Source organism: Anolis carolinensis, unplaced genomic scaffold, assembly GCF_035594765.1.
Source record: "Anolis carolinensis isolate JA03-04 unplaced genomic scaffold, rAnoCar3.1.pri scaffold_7, whole genome shotgun sequence".
NCBI lineage: Eukaryota > Metazoa > Chordata > Lepidosauria > Squamata > Dactyloidae > Anolis > Anolis carolinensis.
In genome coordinates, this window is record NW_026943818.1 from 36513664 (window position 1) to 36537414 (window position 23751).

The 23751-nt window shown below is 46.1% G+C and overlaps 1 protein-coding gene across 2 annotated transcripts in view; it reads left to right on the plus strand.

Moving 5' to 3' along the window:
* ptprs (protein tyrosine phosphatase receptor type S) overlaps positions 1-23751 on the plus strand; it is a 240208-nt gene that overhangs the window by 186905 nt on the left and 29552 nt on the right. The window contains exons 18-25 of one of the 2 annotated variants that reach the window (XM_062960704.1): positions 382-644; positions 2293-2386; positions 3699-3914; positions 6447-6604; positions 6729-6740; positions 8062-8174; positions 11809-11856; positions 23494-23591. In XM_062960704.1, the coding sequence (XP_062816774.1) occupies positions 382-644; positions 2293-2386; positions 3699-3914; positions 6447-6604; positions 6729-6740; positions 8062-8174; positions 11809-11856; positions 23494-23591 (1002 nt within the window). Of the gene's footprint in view, positions 1-381; positions 645-2292; positions 2387-3698; positions 3915-6446; positions 6605-6728; positions 6741-8021; positions 8175-11808; positions 11857-23493; positions 23592-23751 lie in introns of those variants that run through there. The other variant, XM_062960703.1, reaches the window with a different exon arrangement.

The window sequence follows — 23751 nt, forward strand, 5'->3', positions numbered from 1 at the left end:
CGTGAAGCCATATTGCAGCTACAAAAGGAAAAGCTAGCTACTGGAATTAATGCCAACAATAATAAGATTGATATTATTATTATTGAGCGGGTTAATCTATCGGTATTTTAAAAACTCTAAAATCAGGACAGTAAATAAAAAGGAATGCTCACAGCAGGAAGAGGTTGACGTCCTCTCAACGCTTTCATTCTGAGATGAAGCGCTTCATCGAGGCCGAGTTAACACCGGAATCGATTTTTTAAAAAATATTGAATTTGCGGAAAGAGCGACATGGGGCACGACATTGTATTGAGTTGATACAAAAACACATTAAGAACCGCTACAATATTGAAAAAAATAATAATAAACATCCATGTCTTTGCCCTGGTGCGACCTTTACAGATCCGGCAGGAAAACAGCGGCCAGGAGGTGGAGGTGGACGGGCGGCTGACCAAGAAGCTGATCACCAACCTGAGGCCCCACACGTCCTACCGCTTCTCCCTGACGCCGCGGAGGAGCGACAAGGGGGACCTCCAGCAGAAGGTGGAAGTCATGACGGCGGCCAACCTGATGAGCAAGAAGCCCGTGGTCTCTTACCGGCACGAGATGGACGGCAACGTGGTCTTGCACCTCCCCGAAGCCAAGAGCGCCGACTTCCCGGCCCAGTACGTCCCGAGAAAGCTATCCTGCGGTTCCCTTGGCAAGAGGGAGTCGTAGATTTGGCATTACAGTAGAGTCCGCTTATCCGACATAAACTGACGGGCAGAATGTCGGATAAGCGAAAGTGTTGGATAACAGGGTGGGTGCAGAAGAAAGAGCATGAGAACCTGGCCTGGTGAGTAAGTAAGTAAGTGAGCAAGCGAGGGAGGGAGCAAGGGCCTTTGCTGCCCTCCTTTGCTCACCCACCCTCCCTCCCTCACTCACTCACCAGGCCAGGTCCTGGCAGTGACAACGGCAGCATGAGGACCTGGCCTGGTGAGTGATGGAAGGAGAGAGGCCAGACCCAGGCGTCGGATAATACGGTGTGTCGGATTAGCAGAAGTCAGATAAGCGGGACTCTACTGTACTTTCCTCTGTAGGAGGGAGGGAGGGCCTTTGCCTCCCTCCTTTGCTCACCCGCCCTTCCTCCTTCGCTCACTCACTCACCAGGCCGGGTCCTGGCAGCGACAACGACAGCACGAGGACCTGGCCTAGTGAGTGAGTGAGGGAGGGCCTTTGCCGCCCTCCTTTGCTCACCCACCCTCCTTCCCTCGCTCATTCACTCACCAGGCCGGGTCCTGGCAGTGGCAATGACAGCACAGGGACCTGGCCTGGTGAATAAGTGAGTGAGCAAGCGAGGGAAGGAGGGAGGGAGGGCCTTTGCCTCCCTTCTTTGCTCACACACCCGCCCTCCTTCGCTCACTCACTCACCAGGCTGGGTCCTGGCAGCTACAACAACAGCATGAGGACCTGGTGAGTGAGTTAGTGAGCAAGCAAGCGAGGGAGGAAGGGCCTTTGCTGCCCTCCTTTGCTCACCCACCCACCCTCCCTCGCTTACTCACCAGGCCGAGTCCTGGCAGCTACAAAGACAGCACAAGGACGTGGCCTGGTGAGTAAGTGAGTGAGCAAGGAAGGGAGGGAGGGAGGGCCTTTGCCTCCCTCCTTTGCTCACCTGCCCTCCCTCCTTTGCTTACTCACTCACCAGGCAGGATCCCAGCAACGACAACGGCAGCACGAGAACCTGCCCTGGTGAATGAGTAAGTGAGTAAGCGAGGGAGGGCCTTTACCTCCCTCCTTTGCTCACCTGCCCTCCCTCCCTTCCTCACTCACTCACTCACCAGGCCGGGTCCTGGCAGCAACAACGGCAGCACGAGAACCTGGCCTAGTAAGTGAGTGAGGGAGGGAGGGAGGCCAGATCCGGGCGTCGGATAATACGGTGTGTCGGATTAGCGGAAGTCGGATAAGCGGGACTCTACTTCCCTCTGTGGGAGAAGGCTTGCTTAAAATCGCCCCGTGGGTTTCTAGTGACGGGCAGGGATTTGGTCTCCTGGATGACCCAACCGATACATCACAATTTGCTTACAATCATCAAATTCATTAGAGCATGAAAGCCGCAACCCATAGCAAAGGATACAGGGAGAGAGAGCAGGATATCAATCAATTCTTCAATCGAGCAATTAAATAACAGGCGGCTTCTGAAAATCTATGAGCTGATTTTCAAACTTTGGGCCAGGCATTGTCAATTTCTCCTCGACTGGGAATGCTTTTCTCTCCCGTTTGGTCTCTCCTCTGCTCTTCCCAATGGTTTCCTCTTTCCTTTTTTGATTCTGCCAGGGCCTATTACGTTGTCGTCGTCCCGCTGAAGAAAACCCGAAGCGGCCAGTTCCAGAACCTGTACAACACGCCGGAAGAAATGGACTTGGAAGAGGTAAGGCTTTCGATCTCCTGCATAGCCAGTGTTTTCTCATTCTTCTGTGGCCCCGGATTCTTTCACTGAGGCCCAGAATTTGCAAGGAACAGTGCAAGAATTATGGTTAAATGAAGTGTGGGAGTTGTTATAGGCATGTGATTGTACTGAGCTTATTCAGACTCAGGACTCCCATTTTGTAGTCAGTTTTGCATCAGACCTCAGTGGAGGTGGAAGCGTGTCTGCCAAACACCTCATTGGAGGTGGACTTTTCTGCCCCTCTTTGATGTGGGAGGGGTTTTAGACATGTGAGGGGTTATAGACATGTTCAGACTCAGGACTCCATTTTGTAGTCAGTTTTACATCAGACCTCAGTGGAGGTGGATGCATGTCTGCCAAACACCCCATTGGAGGTGGACTTTTCTGCCGAACACCTCATTGGAGTTGCATGTGTCTGGCGAACACCTCATTGGAAGTGGGTATATATTTGCATCACACCTCATTGGAGGTGGACATGTTCGCTGAACACCTCATTGGAGGTGGATGTATGTTTACATCACATCTCAGTGGAGGTTATTGTGTGTCTACTGAACACCTCATTGGAGGTGCATGTGTCCATTGAACACCTCATTGGAGGTAGATATATGTTTACATCACACCTCAATGGAAGTGGAGGTGTGTCTGCCAAACACCTCATTGGAGGTGCATGTGTATGTTTGGATGTATGTTTGCATCACACCTCAGTGGAGGTGGATGCATGTTGCTGTTTGAACTTCAGTAGAGAAGTATGACTCAAGGACTTTAGTGGGTACAACCATAACTAAAGACTGTGGACTATTAAGAATGATACCCTGTGTACTTAACACAGAGAGAGAACTATATTTTATCTATAACTTAACTTAGACATGTGATTGTACTGAGCATGTTCAGATTCAGGTCTCCATTTTATAGTCAGTTTTGCATCAGACCTCAGTGAAGGTGGATGCATGTGTCTGCATTGAATTATTACAAGATGTTTATGAGTAAACAAGATACGTTATTTTTCAAAGAAGACTGGGTGCAGTTATTTCCAATAGTCTCAATCTCGCTTGTAACTATGAGTTGTTTGTAAGTCAGATGTTTGAAACTTGGGGATGGCCTATATGGGTTTCAGGATCTTGGGCAGCTCATTGTTTACACAATGGAGTCTGTGAATGGAAGATGTTCCGTTGTGTCCTATTGAAGTCTGCTCATCCCTTTCCCCGCTCTCGCTCTGTTTCTCTTCTTCTTCTTCTTCTTCGGCGCTGCTTATTCATCCCTCCCCTCCTTTCCTCCCTTCCTCCTCCCTCCGCAGCTGGTGCAGGAGATCTCCCGCTTGCAGCGCCGCAGCCTGCGCCATTCCCGCCAGCTGGACCCCCACAAGCCGTACGTGGCGGCCCGCTTCTACTCGCTTCCCTCCGTCTTCATCCTGGGAGACATGAAGCGTTACGACGGCTTCGAGAACAAAGCCCTGGAGGCCGGGCAGAAGTACGTCGTCTTCGTCCTGGCCGTGCTGCGGACCAACGAGGCGGTGAGTGAGCCCCCGTATCCGCGCTGGCCGCGGACAGGTTAATTCTCCGTCTGTCTGTTTTGATGCTGTCAGCCGATGAGAGGCCTTGCTTCCATATTTAGCATCTGAACGAGAGAAGAGGAAGCGGGGCACGGCTCTGTGATGCCTTTGGCGCAGCATCCAGCGAGAGGCCTTCTTTCTGTGCCAAAGGCAGAGAAAAGCAGCCATCATAAGCCAAGCTTAACCCTCTTCCAAAAATTCGGACTAGGACAAAACAACAAAACTACACATCCCAGAAACACTAAACTTAGCAACACAACCCCTCATCCATGCCTCTACGTTCATACAACAAAAAGAAAAGAAAAATAAAGTCCTAATTAGAGGGAGAGGAATAATTGTTTTTTATCCAATTGCTTCCAGTTAGAATACTAAACTCTGCCCACTTGGTTTCCTAGCAACTTACTCGGCACAGGGGACAGGCAGAGTTAGGCCTCAGGCCTCTTCTACACTGTCTATAAGATACAGATTATCTTATTTGAACTGGATTATATGGCAGTGTAGACTCAAGGCCCTTCCACACAGCTATATTACCCATTTATAATCTATGCAGCAGGACACAATCCAAGCATTCACAACACATGGACAATGTATAAATACTATACAATACTACACAGGGACATAGACCCCCTCTACCCTCACCACTTTCCCAGTACACAAACAACCAAATGCATACTAAACATAAAGACAACCATACAACAGACATTCAATACCACCACTATCTCAACAAGTTCTCATCAACACCACCAGACAACGTCACAGCAACGCATGGCCGGGCACAGCTAGTTATCTATATATAGTAGCTGTGCCCGTCCACGCATTGCTGTGGCAAAGTATGGTGTTATGGGAAATAAAGTATTGAAGAATTGGTGGTAGTTAAGGAAAAGGGTAAAGATTTTCCCCTGACATGAAGTCCAGTCGTGTCTGACTCCGGGGGTTGGGGCTCATCTCCATTTCTAAGCCAAAGAGTTCTTAGCCAAGGTCATGTGGTATGACTGCATGGAGCACCATTATCTTTCCGCCGGAGCAGTACCTATTCATCTACTCTCATTTGCATGTTTTTGAACTGCTAGGTTGGCAGAAGCTGGGGCTAACAGTGGGGGCTCTCTCCGCTCCCCCAATTCAAACCTGCGACCTTTTAGTAATGATAGTAATAATAATGACTTTGGTAATACACACTGCCTTACTTCCTTCTCAGTGTGGAAGAGGCCTAAGTGAGGCCTAACTCTGCCTGACCCCTGGGCTGAGTGGGTTGCTAGGAGACCAAGTGGGTGGAGCTTAGCCTTCTAACTGGTAGCAATTGGATAAAAACAATTATTCCTCTCCCTCTAATTGGGACTTTATTTTTCTTTTCTTTTTGTTGTATGAACGTAGAGGCATGGATGAGGGATGTGTAGTTTTGTCGTTTTGTTCTAGGCCGAAATTTCATTACCCATATATATATATATATATATATATATATATATATGAGTGATGGCATCACGGCGACCCACAAAACAACAAAACTACAGGCCCCCCAACCTCGAAATTTGACAACACAACCCATCATCCACGCCTCTAGGTTGATACAACAAAAAGAAAAGAAAAATAAAGTCCTAATTAGAGAGAGAGGAATAATTGCTTTTATCCAATTGCTGCCAGTTAGAAGGCTAAGCTCCGCTCACTTGGTCTCCTAGCAACCCACTCAGCCCAGGGGACCCTTTACCTTAACTAACTACCACCAATTCCTCAATACTTTATTTCCCATACCATCATACTTTGCCACAGCAACGCGTGGCCGGGCACAGCTAGTATATATATATGAATGTAATGTGCGTTTTTCCCATGGAGTAAACAACAAAACCACTGGACCAAATCACGCCAAATTTGGCCACAAAAGACATAGTCATCCAATCTCTGTCTTTCAATAAAAAACTAGAAAAATAAAGTCCAAATTACAGAGGAAGAGCCATTCTCCCCCGGCTACCAATCAGAAGGGTAGGCCCCGCCCCCTTTAGGCTCTGCCCACTTCGTCTCCTAGCAACCCTCTTTGCCTCTTCCACACTGATATATTGTATATTCACAAGCTTTAGGAAATAACAGGCTTCACAACCTCTGAGGATGCCTGCCATAGATGTGGGCGAAACATCAGGAGAGATACTTCTGGAACATGGCCAGACAGCCCGGAAAACGCACAACCCTATTATTATTATTATTATTATTATTATTATTATTATAATTTAGGAAATGTATATATAATTAGGTTTAATATTAGAATTCCATTACACCAGAAAACATTAGGAATACATCCTTGTTAAAGCACACCAAATCATTCCCAACATTTTACCATGTAGATTCTATATGCCTCTTGATGCAGCCCAGAACTGCACTGCCTTTTTTGCTGCCGCATCACACTCTTGGCTCACGTTCCACTTGCAGCCTACCAAGATCCCTAGGTCTTTTCCATCATTAGATTCTTTGTTATGACTGTTATTCCGCTCCCTCTCTCCTTTCCAGGTCTATGCCGCCAGCCCGTTTTCGGACCCCATCCAGATGGACAGTGCCGACCCGCAGCCAAAGATCGAAGGCGAGGAGGGCTTGATCTGGGTCATCGGACCGGTCCTGGCCGTGGTCTTCATCATCTGCATCGTCATTGCCATCCTCCTCTACAAAAAGTAAGGGCGAAGCGATGGATGGGGGAAAAGGGTGGACCATTGAGACTGAGGTCCCCATTCTAACTTTCACGTTTGTCTTGTCTCCTTTTGCTTTCTTCACAATGATCAACACTTCCTGGGACAGCAAGCCAGACAGGTAAGAGTTCGAGAAGCACCCTGAGGATGTAAAATTAGCAATGAAATGTGTGTGGTATGCCATTTTCAGTTCAGCACCCAATAATATCTTCAAACCAGTTAGTTGTTGTAGTTCTTGGAAGAATTTTCCTGGGAGTTATGGGGAAACACTATCCCAAAACAGAAGAACATCTACATTTTCTAGACGATCTCATATGACCATAAGTAAGCAGAGAGAACTCCAAAGACCATCTAGCCATCTAGATGGTCTCATAAGACCATCAGTAAGGAAAGGGACCCTCAAAAGTCATCTAGATGATCTCATAAGGCCATCAGAAGACCATAGATAAGGAAAGAGACCCTCAAAGACCATCAAGATGGTTTCATAAGGCCATAGGTAAGGAAAGGGACCCTCAAAGGCCATCTAGACTGTCTCATAAGACCATCAATAAGGAAAGGGACCCTCAAAGGCCACCTACATGATCTCATAAGGCCATCAGAAGACTATAGATAAGGAAAGGGATCCTCAAAGACCATCTAGATGGTTTCATAATACCATCAGTAAGGAAAGGGACCCTCAAAGGCCATCTAGACAATCTCATAAAACCATCAGTAAGGAAAGGGACCCTCAAAGGCCATCTAGAAAGTGACCTCCAAAAGCCATCTAGATGGTCTCAGAAGGTCGTAGCTAAGTAAAGAGACCTCCGAAGACCAGGTAGACTTAGGTCAATCCTAAGTCTAAAGTTTAGAACAGGGGCCAGGTAAATGACCCATGAGGGCCTTAGTTTGGGGACCCCTGATCTAGACGATCTCATAAGGCCATAGGTAAGCAAAGAGACCTCCAAAGGCCATCTAGATGATCTCATAAGGCCATAAGTAAGTAGAGTGACCTCCAAAAGCCATCTAGATGGTCTCATAAGGCCGTAGCTAAGCAAAGAGACCTTCAAAATCCTTCTAGACGATCTCATAAGACCATAGGTAAGCAAAGAGACCTCCAAAGACCAATTAGGTCAACCCTAATTCCAAAGTTTAGGATAGGGGCCAGGTCAATGACCTTGGAGAGCCGCATCTGGCCCACGGGCCTGATCTAAAATATGCAAAAACAGGATACTTATTGCTGAGCATTCAGCTCACAGCAAGCAGAGCATGAAGTGTCATGTGGCTGTACGGAATTTAGAGCTTAGGAGGCAAAGATCCAGAGTTCAATCTTTTAAATCACAAAAGATTTATTTACAAAAACAATAACTACATTTTCCGGGTCCCAACGCCATAGTTCGTGGACTCCTGGCCTAGACTTATGCCTGGTCCCACCTTCCACTGGTCTCCCTTCTCTCTCTCCTCAGCAAACGGAAGGACTCCGAGCCCCGCATCAAGTGCCTCCTGAACAACGCCGAGATCGCCCCGCATCACCCCAAGGACCCCGTGGAGATGCGACGGATCAATTTCCAGACGCCAGGTAATGGGCTGCCCTCCCCACCGACCCCCCACCCACCCTGTTACGCCATGGGAGGAAAGGCCGACCCCTTCGTCACAACCAACCACTCAACTCTTTGGACAGAGTTGTGTTCCCCTTCTCGGCCGCCGCGCTTCGTCCAAGGTAGGAGGGCAATGCCACCCCGACACCTCCGTTTCTTCTGCTCTTCTTTCCGTGTCGCTCCCTTCCCAACGCTTGGTTATGGGGCTCTTTCGCCCCACAGAAATCACACCCAACTGCTATATGTTTCTTTCTGCAGGGAGCAGAACTTAGCCCCTTTTAGTCCCTTCCAGAATTGAACCTTGCCTTTGCTTCTTTCTCCCTTCTTTGCCCCTCTTCTTTTTCAACCCTTGGACTTAAGCAGAAGGGACTTCTGTGTGTTGTTGTTGTTGTGGTTGTTTATATCCTGAATAATGTACGATCTCTGTTCCCCGTTTGTGTGGTTGCTTTGTCAAGGTAAGTTCCCAGACCCCATGAGCAACATTTCGGCGTTTCCGTGGCAGGGCTTGTTTAGAAGGGGGTTGCTCTTGCCTTCCTCTGAATGTGCAAAGATTCGAACCCTGGCCTCCCAGTGGTTGTATCCATTGCATAATATGAAATCTAAAGAGTCTCGTGTCCATTTGAAGGGAAAGTACAACCCAGAATTTGTCCATGGCATTTAGGGGGGATTTGGAAAGGTGCTGCCCTCCACAAAGCTTTTGGCGGAATTCTGTTTAGTGTTCAAGGTCAGTTTTAAGGAAACGAACTGCCGGTGGGATCTAAAAATAAATATTTTTTCTCCGTCGTGGTTCCTGTGAAATACGCACATAAGGTATTGTCTGCGCAGGCAGCTTTGGAATCTTCTAGAAAGCTCTTTTAGTACATTTGGCAGTAGCCCCATCCACTCTCCCCATAGAGTATATATAGCCAGTGGGATCTACTCAAGTGCTGTCTCTAAATACTTCAGAGGGTGATGTTGTTAAGGAACAGCTAGATTAAAAAAAAAAAAAACCATCTTCCCAGGCTTCCTGTACTATCTTCTCAGTGCTGATGCTGCTAAAAAGCCATTAACTAGATAGAGAACGAGGAGATGAGGGCATTAAAAATACCATATATACTCGAGCATAAGCCGATCCCAATACAAGCCAAGGCACCTAATTTTACCATTAAAAACTTATTGACTCGAGTATAAGCCAAGGGTGGGAAATGCAGCAGCTACTGGTAAATTTCAAAATGATCCCAATGAAATTATTTTGTGGCATCAATAGGTTAAAGGTTTTTGAATATTTGCCGTTTTTCAAAGAAAAACAGTAAACTAGCTCTGTATGTGGAAAAGTAGGGTCAACAAAAACAATATGGTATTAACAATAACATATAATAATAATAATAATAATAATAATAATAATAATAATAATAATAATAATAACAACAACAACAACAACAACAACAACAACAATAATAAAACAACTTCATTTGTACCCTGCTCTATTTCCCATGGAGACTCAGGCCAGCTTCCAACATAGTAACAGGCAAACATTCAATGCCTATATAAACAATGCAGAGCTAGATATAGATTTATAATTATATATACTAATTTCACATATGCATTTCCTGCTGAAATGTTATGTTTGCAAATTTATGTTTATATCTAGCTAGAAATCTCTCTCTGTGTGTCTGCATTTCCCCTGCAATATTTACAAGCCCTATATATCTATATTAATATATATCTATCTAGACATCTCTCTGTGTATAGATAATTATATCTAATTATATCTGTATAGGATAAGCCAAGGGTGGGAAATGCAGCAGCTACTGGTAAATTTCAAAATGAAAATAGATCCCAATGAAATTATTTTGAGGTATCAGTAGGTTAAAGGTTTTTGAATATTTACCGTTTTTCAAAGAAAAACAGTAAACTAGCTGTTTACCATATGCAGTTAAAAGCCACACCCAAATAGCACTTCTCAACATAGTCGCCATTCAAATCTAGGCACTTATCATAGCGATGAATGAGCTTGGCAACTCCTTCCCCACAAAACTCTGCCACTTGCGTCCTCAAAAAGTAGAGGAGAAAACATTTACCATATGCAGTTGAAAGCCACACCCAAATACCACTCCTTCCCCACCAAACTCTGCCGCTTGTGTCCTCAACACAGTGTTTTGCCACACCCAAATACCACTTCTCAACATAGTCGCCATTCAAATCTAGGCAGTTATCATAGAGATGAATGAGCTTGGCAACTCCTTCCCCACCAAACTCTGCCGCTTGCGTCCTCAATCAGCCGGCAACACAGCGTTTTGCCACACCCAAATATCACTTCTCAACATAGTCGCCATTCAAATCTAGGCACTTATCATAGCGATGAATGAGCATGGCAACTCCTTCCCCACCAAACTCTGCTGCTTGTGTCCTCAAAAAGTATAGGAGAAAACATTTACCATATGCAGTTGAAAGCCACACCCAAATAGCACTTCTCAACATAGTCGCCATTCAAATCTAGGCACTTATCATAGCAATGAATGAGCTTGGCAACTCCTTCCCCACAAAACTCTGCCGCTTGTGTCCTCAACCAGCTGGTCACCCCTTTCCGCAGCTGCGCATCGTCGCCAAAACACTGCGTTGAGGACACTCGTTTATCCAATGTTCTGGATTATCCAACGCATTTTTGTAGTCAATGTTTTCAATATATCGTGATATTTTGGTGCTAAATTATCCAACATATTTGCTTATGCAACGTTCTGCCGGCCCGTTTATGTTGGATAAGTGAGACTCTACTGTATTTCTTAATTAGTCGCTCTCCGCCAGAGTGCTCCGAGCGACTTACAATTTAAAATATCATTCCACAATATAAAAACATTCAACAGTGACTATTTGGAAAATTAGATCTGATTTACTTAAATGCACATTCTTCACACAAATGGACGTCTTCACACAGGAGGAGCAAGTAACTCACGGGCACACTCTTTCAATGCCTGTACGTCACTTTTTGTAAATAAAAACACTTTTCATTATCAATCTTTCTGACACGTCCCTCCTAGACGTTTCTAGAGAAAGCTTTCTAGGTCCTCCAGTGTGATTCTGTGACCATAACGTTGTGCTGGAAGACCTAGAAATCCCTAGAGTTGTGAAAAATATTATTTGGGTTTTTCCCCCTATGCCTCGAATCCCTACGAATGTGAAGAGCTGACTCTTTAACTGTAAGTCCTCTAGAATCCAGGGATGGGGAAACTACACATCCCAAGATTTTACAGTTAACGTGGAATCGGAGGGCGAGAAGGGCACAAAGGCAAGGAAAATGGGATCGATGGCTCCGCAAAAGAACAGAATAAGGAGGGATAAGGATTTAGTGCGACTTGAGACGGGGCGAAGATGGTCAAGACAAAAGAAAAATCGATATTTTTGCCTCCCGATCCCGGTTTTGTCCCTCTGCGTCCGTCCCAAACAAAAAACCCCAAAAGAATGGCCTCTTCCTCCCAATCCTATCCCCTCTTAAATTTTGTGTTGCCTTTTTTTTGTGTTGGTTTCTTTTTCTCGTCTTGGTTGAGTCGCGTTTTATTTTTTGACCAACGTGTATATTTTTTTGTTTGTTTGTTTCCTTTTTTTGTTTTGTTTTGTTGTTTTCCTGTTTTTCTACAGATTCTGGCCTAAGCAGCCCTCTCAGTGACCCTGAGTTTGACCTTGAAAGTTAGTTCCTGTGTGTTTTTGTTTCTTTTCCCTGTCCGTCTCATCGGTCCTCCGCCTTTCCCCCCGACACCAGATTTTGATCCCGCCCTTCGGTCACGCTTCCCTTTCTACCCTTCATTCTTTCTCTCTCGTTCTCTCTCTCCTGCATTTCTGCTGCTTTTGCCGTCTCGTTCCTCGTCTCGCGCTGTTTGTTTCGTCCAAACCGTGTGCTTCCAGTTTTACAGTCCTGGAGCCGAAAGGCCTTTTGCAAAAACACGAGCCCGTTGTGTTGCTATTGTGTTTCTGTTCTGTTGAGTCTCTTGCGCCATCGAATCTAATGCGCACCTCCATTTTCAAAACCCTGAAACCAAAAAAAGTATTTGCTGTACTCAGTAGCAAAAAGGGCAAAGGGTTGTTGTGAGTTTTCTGAATTTTTCTGGCCATGTTCCAGAAGCATTCTCTCCTGACGTTTCACCCACATCTGTGGCAGGCATTCCCAGAGGTTGTGAGGTCTGTTGGAAACTAGGCAAGTGGAGTATATATATATATATATACTAGCTGTGGCAAAGTGGTGGTGGTATTGGTTAAAAATTGTTGTGTAATTTTTATTTGATGTTATTTCTATTTTTTAATTAATGTTATTGTCAGTTATCTTTTTATTTATTATATTTTATTATTTTCTTGTATATTTTTTAGTTATTTTTTGTTATTATGGTATTTTATTGTATTAATTTTTTAGTGTTTTTAATTATTTTTTAGTGTTTTTTATTATTTTTTATTGGGTTGCTAGGAGACCAAGTTGGAGGAGCTTAGCCTTCTAACTGGATAAAAGCAATTATTCCTCTCTCTCTCATTAGGACTTTATTTTTCTTTTCTTTTTGTTGTATCAACCTAGAGCCGTGGATGATGGGTTGTGTCGTCAAATTTGGAGGTTGGGGGGCCTGTAGTTTTGTTGTTTTGTGGGTCGCCGTGATGCCATCACTCATATATATATATATATAGACTAGCTGTGCCCGGCCACGCGTTGCTGTGGCAAAGTATGGTTTATGGGAAATAAAGTATTGAGGAATTGGTGGTAGTTAAGGTCAAGGGTAAAGGTTTTCCCCAGACATTAAGTCCAGTCGTGTCTGACTCTGGAGGTTGGTGCTCATCTCCATTTCTAAGCCCAAGAGCCGGCGTTGTCCGTAGACTCCTCCAAGGTCATGTGGGATGACTGCATGGAGCGGCGTTACCTTCCCGCCGGAGCAGTACCTATTGATGCACTCACATTTGCATGTTTTTGAACTTCTGGGTTGGCAGAAGCTGGAGCTAACAGTGGGGGCTCTCTCCGCTCCCCCAATTCAAACCTGCGGCCTTTCGGTCCAGAAGTTCAGCAGCTCAGCGCTTTAACACGCTGCGCCATCAGGGGATATTATTTCCTAAAGGTTGTGAATATACAATATTTCTGATTGGGTTTTTTTTCTGTTGGAGGCAGGTATGAATGCTGCAATTAGGAAAAATGATTAGGATGTAATGGCCTTGCAGCTTTAAAGCCTGGCTGTTTCCTCCCTGAGTGAATTTTTTGTTGGGAGGTGTTAGCTGGCCCTGATTGTTTCCTGTCTGGAATTCCCTTGTTTTCAGAGTGGTGTTGTTTGCGATATTTTATGTGCTTCTACTGTCTGTGGCCCTGAGAAAACAGAGGATTGGCCAGACTTTGATGATGGGAATACTTTGTTGGGAGGTGTTAGCTGGCCCTGATTGCTTCCTGTGTGGAATTCCCCTGTTTATTTACTGTTCTGGTTTTAGAGATTATATTGTTCTGCATTATTCTATCCCAGTAATTATTTCATATTAAAGTAGAATCTCACTTATCCAACATTCATTTATACAATGTTCTGGATTATCCAATGCAGTCTGCCTTTTCATAATCAATGTTTTTGTAGTCAGTGTTTTAAATTCCTTGTGATATTTTAGTGGTAAATTTGTAAATACAGTACAGTAGAGTCTCACTTATCCAACATAAACAGGCTGGCAGAATGTTGGATAAACGAATATGTTGGATAATAAGGAGGGATTAAGGATAAGCCTATTAAACATCAAATTAAGTTATGATTTTACAAATTAAGCACCAAAACATCATGTTAGACAACAAATTTGTCAGAAAAAGTAGTTCAGTACACAGTAATGCTATGTAGTAATTACTATATTTATGAATTTAGCACCAAAATATCACGATATATTGAAAGCATTGACTACAAAAATGCGTTGGATAATCCAGAACATTGGATAAGCGAGTGTTGGATTAGTGAGACTCTACTGTAAATACTACATAGCATTACTGCGCATGGAACTACTTTTTCTGTCAAATTTGTTGTATAATATGATGTTTTGGTGCTTAATTTGTATAACGATTACCTAATTTGATGTTTAATCGGCTTTTCCTGAATCCCCTCTTATTATCCAACATATTCACTTATCCTGCCGGCCTGTTTATATTGGATAAGTGAGACTCTACTGTATATTTCTAATCTTATATTATCTGCTCAGAACTGGATTATCTGAGGCCCCTTCTTCACAGCTGGATAAAATGCACACTGAAGTGGATTATATGGTAGTGCGGAGTCAAGATAATCCAGTGCAAAGCAGATAATATAAGATTATAAATGGGTTATATAGCTGTGTGGAAGGACCTTGAGTCTACACTGCCATATAATCCAGTGCAAATTAGATAATCTGTGGAAGAAGCCTAAGTGAGGCCTAAATCTGCCTGTCCCCTCACTGAAACCTGGCTGTCCTTTGGCTGAGTCGGTTGCTAGGCAACCAAGTGGGCAGAAATTAGCCCTCTAAACTGGCAGCAAATGGATAAAAAAAAATATTGCTCACCCTCTAATTAGGACTTTATTTTTCTTTTCTTTTTGTTGTATCAACTTAGAGGCGTGGATGATGGGTTGTGCTGTCAAATTTCGAGGTTGCGGGGCCTGTAGTTTTGTTGTTTTGTAAGTCGCCGTGATGCCATCACTCATATATATATATATATATATATATATATATATATATATATATACACACACACACACACACACACACACACACTAGCTGTGCCCGGCCATGCGTTGCTGTGGCGTTAGGAAGCAGCCTGGCTTTGGAGCTGCAAGGCTGTTCAGTGCTATTCAAGTTGGACAACGGAGGATGGAAGGGGGGGAGTGAAAAATAGATATAGGCCGATTCGATTTTGGGGGGGAGTTGAGTGAAGGACATGTATTGGTAAATTGTTTCCAAATTTGGTTTGATTTGGTCCAGTGGTTTTGTTGTTAACTCAGTCCTACAAGTGGAACTACGTTTTTATATATAGGTGTGTGTGGAATAATGTCCAGGGTGTGAATGTCGCCATTGGCCACATTGATTAGCATTGAATAGCCTTGCAGATTCAAAGCATGGCTGCTTCCTGCCTGGGGGAATCCTTTGTTGGGAGGTGTTAGCTGACCCTGAGTGTTTCCTGTCTGGATTTCCCCTGTTTTCTGAGTGTTGTTCTTTATTTACTGTCCTGATTCCATAGCGATTCTGGGTTGAAAGATGGCCATGAAAGCCTTTGACAACACAGACAGAAAAGTATTTGTAGGAAGTGGACTGTGGTTTGTTCTTCTCGCACGTTGTGGACTCCACTTTGCGGCCCCATTTCTTATGTCTTCTTATAAGTCAGAGCACGGTCCAGAGTGACTGCCATGTATCTGAATGTGCTACAATGCGCCAATGGGATTCCTTCCCAGGTCATCCTCAGAGCTTGAGATACTTGTCTGTTCTTAAGATGTCTGCACATGTCTGCATTTTAGATGGATTAAGAATCATCTGGCAGCAAGAGCACCTAAAGCTTCAGAGAGCTCAACCATTTCAAAGCTCCCTGCTTGGGCGGTGATGGCACAATCGTCAGCATAGATGAAAACGTCTAATGGATATTCGGTTCTAATTAACCTTCTAATAATGAAATAGCTTCAACTTAAGTCTAAATCAGTGGTTCCCAAACTTATTTGGCCTTCCGCCCCCTTTCCAGAAAAAATATTACTCAGCACCCCCTGGAAAGGGGGGCGTGGCTTAAGAGGGGTGGGCGTGGTTTTTGCTTAAGAGGGTGGGACTGAGCCTCCCCCTAGTCCAAGATGCAGGGCTGGGAGGGGGAGGTGGGCGGGACCACAAATGGGTGGCCAGGACTGGAATGGGCGGAGTTACGAGCTCTGAGGCAGGGCTGAGCTTCTATCCCTGTCCTGGACACGGGCTAGAGGAGGGGGCGTGGCCTCTTTCCAAGTGCCTGATGGGGCATCGTGTTCTAACAAGTGTCTCAGGGGAGGTATACAGAGACTCTTAGGAAGAGCCCCCTTCCCTAGCCCCACCGCTTAGTCCTAAAAGGCCTCTCAGGAGAGGTATAGAAGCTCAGCCCTGTCTCAGGCTCTTGGACTGGGGCCCCACCCCTTTACCTAGCTCCACCCTCTGTGTCCCAACAAGTGCCTCAGGAGAGGTATAGAGGCTCAGCCCTGTCTCGGGCTCTTGGGAAGAAGCCACGCCCACTCCTCTAGCTCCGCCCTCTGTGTCCCAACAAGTGCCTCAGGAGAGGTATAGAGGCTCAGCCCTGTCTTGGCCTCTTGGAAGGAGGCCCCGCCCCCTTTCCTAGCTCCGCCCTCTGTGTCCCAACAAGCGCCTCAGGAGAGGTATAGAGGCTCAGCCCTGTCTCGGGCTCTTGGGAAGAAGCCACGCCCACTCCTCTAGCTCCGCCCTCTGTGTCCCAACAAGTGCCTCAGGAGAGGTATAGAGGCTCAGCCCTGTCTTGGCCTCTTGGAAGGAGGCCCCGCCCCCTTTCCTAGCTCCGCCCTCTGTGTCCCAACAAGCGCCTCAGGAGAGGTATAGAGGCTCAGTCCTATCTCAGGCTCTTGGAAGGAGGCCCCGCCCCCTTTCCTAGCTCCGCCCTCTGAGTCCCAACAAACGCCTCAGGAGAGGTATAGAGGCTCAGTCCTATCTCAGGCTCTTGGAAGGAGGCCCCGCCCCCTTTCCTAGCTCCGCCCTCTGAGTCCCAACAAACGCCTCAGGAGAGGTATAGAGGCTCAGTCCTATCTCAGGCTCTTGGAAGCAGGCTCTGCCCCCTTTCCTAGCTCCGCCCTCTGAGTCCCGACAAGCGCCTCAGGAGAGGATAGGCTCAGTCCTATCTCAGGCTCTTGGAAGCAGGCTCTGCCCCCTTTCCTAGCTCCGCCCTCTGAGTCCCGACAAGCGCCTCAGGAGAGGTATAGAGGCTCAGTCCTATCTCAGGCTCTTGGAAGCAGGCTCTGCCCCCTTTCCTAGCTCCGCCCTCTGAGTCCCGACAAGCGCCTCAGGAGAGGTATAGAGGCTCAGTCCTATCTCAGGCTCTTGGAAGCAGGCTCTGCCCCCTTTCCTAGCTCCGCCCTCTGAGTCCCGACAAGCGCCTCAGGAGAGGTATAGAGGCTCAGTCCTATCTCAGGCTCTTGGAAGGAGGCCCCGCCCCCTTTCTTAGCTCCGCCCTCTATGTCCGAACAAACGCCTCAGGAGAGGTACAGAGGCTCAGTCCTATCTCAGGCTCTTGGAAGGAGGCCCCGCCCCCTTCCCTAGCTCCTCCCCCTGTGACCTAACAGGCGCCTCAGGTGCTCAGTCCTGCCTCCCTATATGCGAGCTCACCGGTGAGTGCTGGACGCAACATAGTTGTAGGTCAGTATCCACGTAAAAGAAGAAGGGGGATTGAGGCTCTTAGAGGAGCTGAGAAGTCTGTGGAGAGACGGAGATCGGGCGGATGGGGAGAAAAGAGGATTACGTGGGAGGGTAAACCCAAAAGGTTTAAATAGGATCAGTGCTGCGATAGGTACGGCAAGCGACAGTATCACAGTGATGGAGAGGGAGGACTCCAGAACAAGTTCAAGGGAGAGAGAGGAAAGCTAATCCAGGCATTCAGGACGGCTCTCAATATTGGAATTATTTAATCCTGTCTCTCCCAATATAGGGACTCGAGAATATAGTAACTCCCGTAAGACCATATGCTCCCCGTGTCCCTCGGCCCGATCCTTTCATTGGCGAGCGAGGCCTCTGAACAGATGTCGGGGGCGATTTTCTCTGGAACGATCCGCCACGGAGTGGTCAGGGGAGGGCGAGGTTCGGGAGAAAGCGCTCCGAGTGAGTTCTTTGCCGTTGTTAACAGGATTAGGGAGATTTTGAGGGATTTGAAATGCTAGATGAGAACTCTCTCCCGTAAGATCTCTCGCTTTCAAGGGGCCGGTCCCTCGCGTTTCCCGGAAAGCGGCTTTGACTTGGGTCGTGTGTTCTCTCCTTGAAACTCACCAAAGGCAGATGGACATGTTTCCAAATTTTGTAAGCCCTTTGCTGTTTCCTTGTACGTGGTGAACCACATGCCACACTCTGCTTGCTGTGAGCTGAATGCTCAACTATAAGTATCCTGTTTTTGCATATTTTGGTAGTTTTCCTCATAGAATCCTAAAGTTGTGTAGCAATCGATCATCAAATTGCAAGATTTTGGTTGAAATAAGCAAAAGATTCCCCTTAAATGAAGAACTTCTTTACCATTCAGCAGTTCGCCTATTATTATTATTATTATTATTATTATTATTATTATTATTATTATTATTATTATTATTATTTATTATTATTATGACACAGCAAACAAGATAGATATGCTGGATTTCGTTTCGCAAAACCACAAGTCGAACACTTCCCAAGTGTCTAGGACTGTGTGATGTATTTTCGGATGATGTGCGCAGATCCCAGTCGGGTGGCCTTTTGCAGTTGGCAGATCGTAATTTTGTCAACGTCTGTTGTTTCCAAATGCCGGCTGAGATCTTTTGGCACGGCACCCAGTGTGCCCATCACCACCGGGACCACCTGCACTGGTTTCTGCCAGAGTCTTTGAAGTTCAATCTTGAGGTCCTGATAGCGGCTGAGTTTTTCCTGTTGTTTTTCGTCAATGCGACTGTTACCTGGGATGGCGACATCAATGATCCAAACCTTTTTCTTTTCCACAACTGTGATGTCTGGTGTGTTGTGTTCCAGAACTTTGTCAGTCTGGATCCGGAAGTCCCACAGCATCTTTGTGTGCTCATTTTCCAATACTTTTGCAGGTTTGTGATCCCACCAGTTCTTTGCTGCAGGGAGGTGGTACTTGAGGCATAAGTTCCAATGAATCATTTGGGCCACATAGTTGTGCCTCTGTTTGTAGTCTGTCTGTGCGATTTTCTTACAGCAGCTGAGGATATGATCTATGGTTTCGTCGGTTTCCTTGTACAGTCTGCATTTTGGGTCATCAGCTGATTTTTTGATCTTGGCCTGAATTGCCTTTGTCCTGATGTCTTGCTCCTGGGCTGCAAGGATCAGGCCTTCTGTCTCCTTCTTCAGGGTCCCATTCGTGAGCCAGAGCCAGGTCTTCTCCTTATCAGCTTTTCCTTCAATTTTGTCAAGGAACTTCCCATGCAATGTTTTGTTGTGCCAGATGTCAGCTCTAGTTTGTAGTGCGGTTTTCTTGTACTGATTCTGCTCTAGTTTGTAGTGCGGTTTTCTTGTACTGTTTTTTTGTTTGCTGTGCTTTGAGGAGTTTCTGATTTTTGACTTCAGTCAAAGCAGGTTCTTCACTTTTCTTTACATCTTCTGCCAGGGAATCTTCTTCTTCTTTGACTGCTTGTTTTGCTTGTAAGAGTCCTCTGCCCCCTGATCTTCTAGGCAGATATTCTAGGCATTATTATTATTATTATTGTCATCATTATTGTCCTGATTCCCATCACCTTTAGCCAGCAGAGGGAGAGGTGGGAGTTATAGTCTAGCAGCAGATTGAGGGCTGTAGTATGCGATTGGTTCTGAGCAGATTTGAATGGAGTTTCCAACTAGATTTTATCCATTGCGAAAGGAGGAAATGACGTAGAGCTTTCTGGGGATTGGTGAAGACTGTTGAGACATCTTTAAAGAAATAGAAGAAGTGCGCATCTTCTATTGGTATGCCTATAGGTTTGGGGTGTCTCATATCAGATCTAGGCCGAGGGACGTCCCAATATTTTTTTGCAAAAGCGCACTGTAAAACTGGTGAAACTGCAGCATTGCGCATCTTGCCATCTCTGTTCGGACTCTCCGGGTCGTTTTAATCCAACGCTGCCGCCGTCGCCGCTTGCTGCCGCCGCTGCTTCCAACCATGCAACCCTCCCCCCCCCCAAAAAAATAGGGCTCGAAATTCTCCATGGCTCCCCTCCATCTCCTATCCTCTTCCCTTCCCCGACCACAAGGCACAGTGTGGGCTTCTCAAAAGAAATGGTTCCTTAGACGTCGTCGGCAAAACAAAATTCCCTTCTTTGGACACATCCTCCCTATCGAACGGTAGCATTATGATTCCACTTTGACTGGCATCCCATAGAATGGTAATAATAATGGTCGTCGTCATCAACATTATCCAAATAATCATAATAATAATACATATAATAATAATAATATTAATAATGTATTTCTTCTATTCGGAGACACGTTTTCCCCCAAAACAATGTCTAAATCAGTAGTTCCCAAACTATTTCCAGGGTTCGGAGTGGGAGGTGGGCGGGCCCACAAATGGGCAGCCAGGACTGGGTTGGACGGAGTTACGAGCTCTGAGGCAGGGCTGAGCTTCTATCCCTGTCCTGCGGCGGGGGCGGGGCCTCTTCCCCGCCCCGGTGTTCTAACAAGCGCCTCAGGGGAGGTAAACAGAGGCTCAGCCCTGTCTCACGCTCTTGGGAAGAGGCCCCGCCCCCACCCCAGCCCCGCCCTTTAGTCCTAAAAGGCCTCTCAGGAGAGGGATAGAGGCTCAGCCCTGTCTCGGCTCTTGGGAAGAGGCCCCGCCCACACCCCTAGCCCCGCCCTTTAGTCCTAAAAGGCCCCTCAGGAGAGGTATAGAGGCTCAGCCCTGTCTCGGCTCTTGGGAAGAAGCCATGCCCCTCCCCTGGCCCCGCCCCCATGTTCTAATAGGTGCCATCACCACCACCCCTGGATCGCTGCAGCGCCCACCAGGGGGCAGCAGCGCCCACTTAGGGAATCACTGGTCTAAATCATCTTTCCTGTCTTAGAATCAAAGCTGTTGTCTTATCTATACACATAATAAAATTGAAAATATGTTTGCATGTGGCTGGGGTGTCCACTTCCACAGACCATCTCCCACTATCACAAATAGCTATAACTCGCACCACTCAGGAGACACCAGTGGCCTTCCCTCCATTGACATTGCAGGTTATAGCGAGTGCAATGAACATGCCCAAGAGCCCTGCCAATATCCTCCACAAACACCATACTGTCCATCACCCAAGTGAAGCCATTCATACGGGGACAATTTCATCCTAGATATTTCCTCCACCATAGACATCCCAGTATTTCTGACTCTCTCCATTAGAGTGAAATTTGCATGACCCCGCCTACTGCCTCTCCCATAACCCTTTTATTTTTTTTCCTATAGCACACAGCAAAAAGAGGAATTGATCATACTAGAGAGGTTTGGGGAGAATTCACCATGATTTATAGGAGTTGTAGGTACTGGGATGTATAGTTCACCTGCAATCTAAGAGCCCTCTGAACTCCACCAATGATGGAGACAGAGGTGGGATTGAGAGGAAGGCCTCCCTGAGCGATCTTACAGCCTTTCTATCTATATACGGCCCTTTTGTGGTTGCTTCTAAGCACAGCACCCATCCTTCATTAACTTTGAGGGTCCCTGCCCCCCAAAAGAGTCCAAATTTGTAATTCAAATCCCTCCATTATTTTAAGTTGGACCATGAAGGATACATTTGCCAGGTTGGGTCCCAATCCCTCAAGCCACAGGGGATTCTTTATAGTACAAACCAACATATGTTTATCTATCTATCTATCTATCTATCTATCTATCTATCTAAATATAAGGATAAAAAAATTCGGCCTAGGACAAAACTACACATCCCAGAAACACTAAACTTGGCAGCACAACCCCTCATCCATGCCTCTACGTTCATACAACAAAAAGAAAAGAAAAATAAAGTCCTAATTAGAGGGAGAGGAATAATTGTTTTTATCCAATTGCTGCCAGTTACAAGGCTAAACTCTGCCCACTTGGTCTCCTAGCAACCAACTCAGCCCAGGGGACAGGCACCGTTAGGCCTCAGGCCTCTTCCACACTGCCTATAAGATACAGATTATCTGATTTGAACTGGATTATATGGCAGGCCCTTCCACACAGCTATATTACCCATTTATAATCTATGCAGCAGGACACAATCCAAGCATTCACAACACATGGACAACGTATAAATACTACACCGGGACATAGACCCCCTCTACCCTCACCACTTTCAGAGTACTCAAACAACCAAATTCATACTAAACATAAAGACAACCATACAACAGACATTCAATACCACCACTACCTCAACAAGTTCTCATCAGCACCACCAGACAACGCCACAGCAATGCGGGCACAGCTAGTAGTATATATATCAGGGCTATCCAGAAAGTAGGTTACGTTTTGGATTTTAAAAAGGACAAAGTATAGGAGAAATCATTTACCATATGCAGCTGAAAGACACATCCCAAAACTACAATCTCATGTAATCCCCATTGAAATTTAGCCACATTTCATATAGATATATGAGTTTGAAAAGTACTGCTCCAGTAAATTCCCCACTTGTGTCCTCAGCTCTTCCCCCTTCTCCCTTCCTGCAGTGTAGCCAAAACACTGCGCTGCCAGCCACACCCCCATTGTTGGAAACGGAGGAGAGAGGCGGCAAATTTACTGGGGCAGACCTTTTCAAACTCATTTATCTATATGAAACGTGGCTAAATTTCAATGGGGATTACATGAGATTGTAGTTTTGGGATGTGTCTTTCAGCTGCATATGGTAAATGATTTCTCCTATACTTTGTCCTTTTTAAAATCCAAAATGTAACCTACTTTCTGGATAGCCCTCGTATATCCCCATATTGACTCGAATCTAATGCGCACCCCATTTTCAAAACCCTGCTGCCAGATGTAATGCGCAAAAAAGATTCCCGAGTTAGACCTGCCTTTGTTTCCAGTCTTCCCAACAAACTTTGAAAGCCCCTTGGAAAAGGAGAGGGAACCAGGCTTTTCTGTGTCCGATCGATGACTCTTTTGCGGCAACGTTTTTGAAAAGCCTCCACGACTCTCCGACATTTCACAGCCTCCGCATCCCGTCGTCCCACTCGGTTCTGCCCTCTCCACTTCCGCATGTGTGTCTCCCGTTCCCTCCCCTTTTGTGGGGCGCTTTCCCCCTTCCCCACATGCCGTCCTTATCATTCTCTCTCTTCGGAATCGCGCCTGGCCAAGCGTCTCCGTATCTCCTCTTCCTCTCTTTTGGTTTCTTCGTTTGTCTTTTGAGTTCCCTCCCTTTTGCCTCCCTGCCACTTTTCGGACAGAGCACACATTTGGGGGTCCATGTCCAGAACGGGGGCCATTCACGGGGGAGAGTGTCTGTTTTCTTCCATCGTCCCTTTGAGTTCCAAGGACACAATTTCGAGCCCTCGCCGCCGTTTCTCTTTCCGCTCTTTCCCCACCCTTTTCTAACCTTCCTTTCATTGCAGTTGTTGTTGTTTTGAAATAGATCTTGTTGACCGACTGCTGTTTTCATTGAAAGCGCGCTGTCCCTTCCCCTCGCACCCCCTTTCCCCCATTCTTCCTCTCTTTAGGTATGCTCAACCACCCGCCGATCCCCATTTCCGAACTGGCCGACCACACGGAGCACCTCAAAGCCAACGACAACCTGAAGCTGTCGCAGGAATACGAGGTACGGGGTTTTGAAAGAATACGATTTTTTTCAAAATATGAGTTTTAAAGCTTGAGACAAAAATAATTCAAGTGCTATACAAACAGTTGTTGACTTGGGAAATGGAAGAAGATTATGTAAAGATTATGAGTCCCTTCGGGTGAGAAGGGCGGGATAGAAA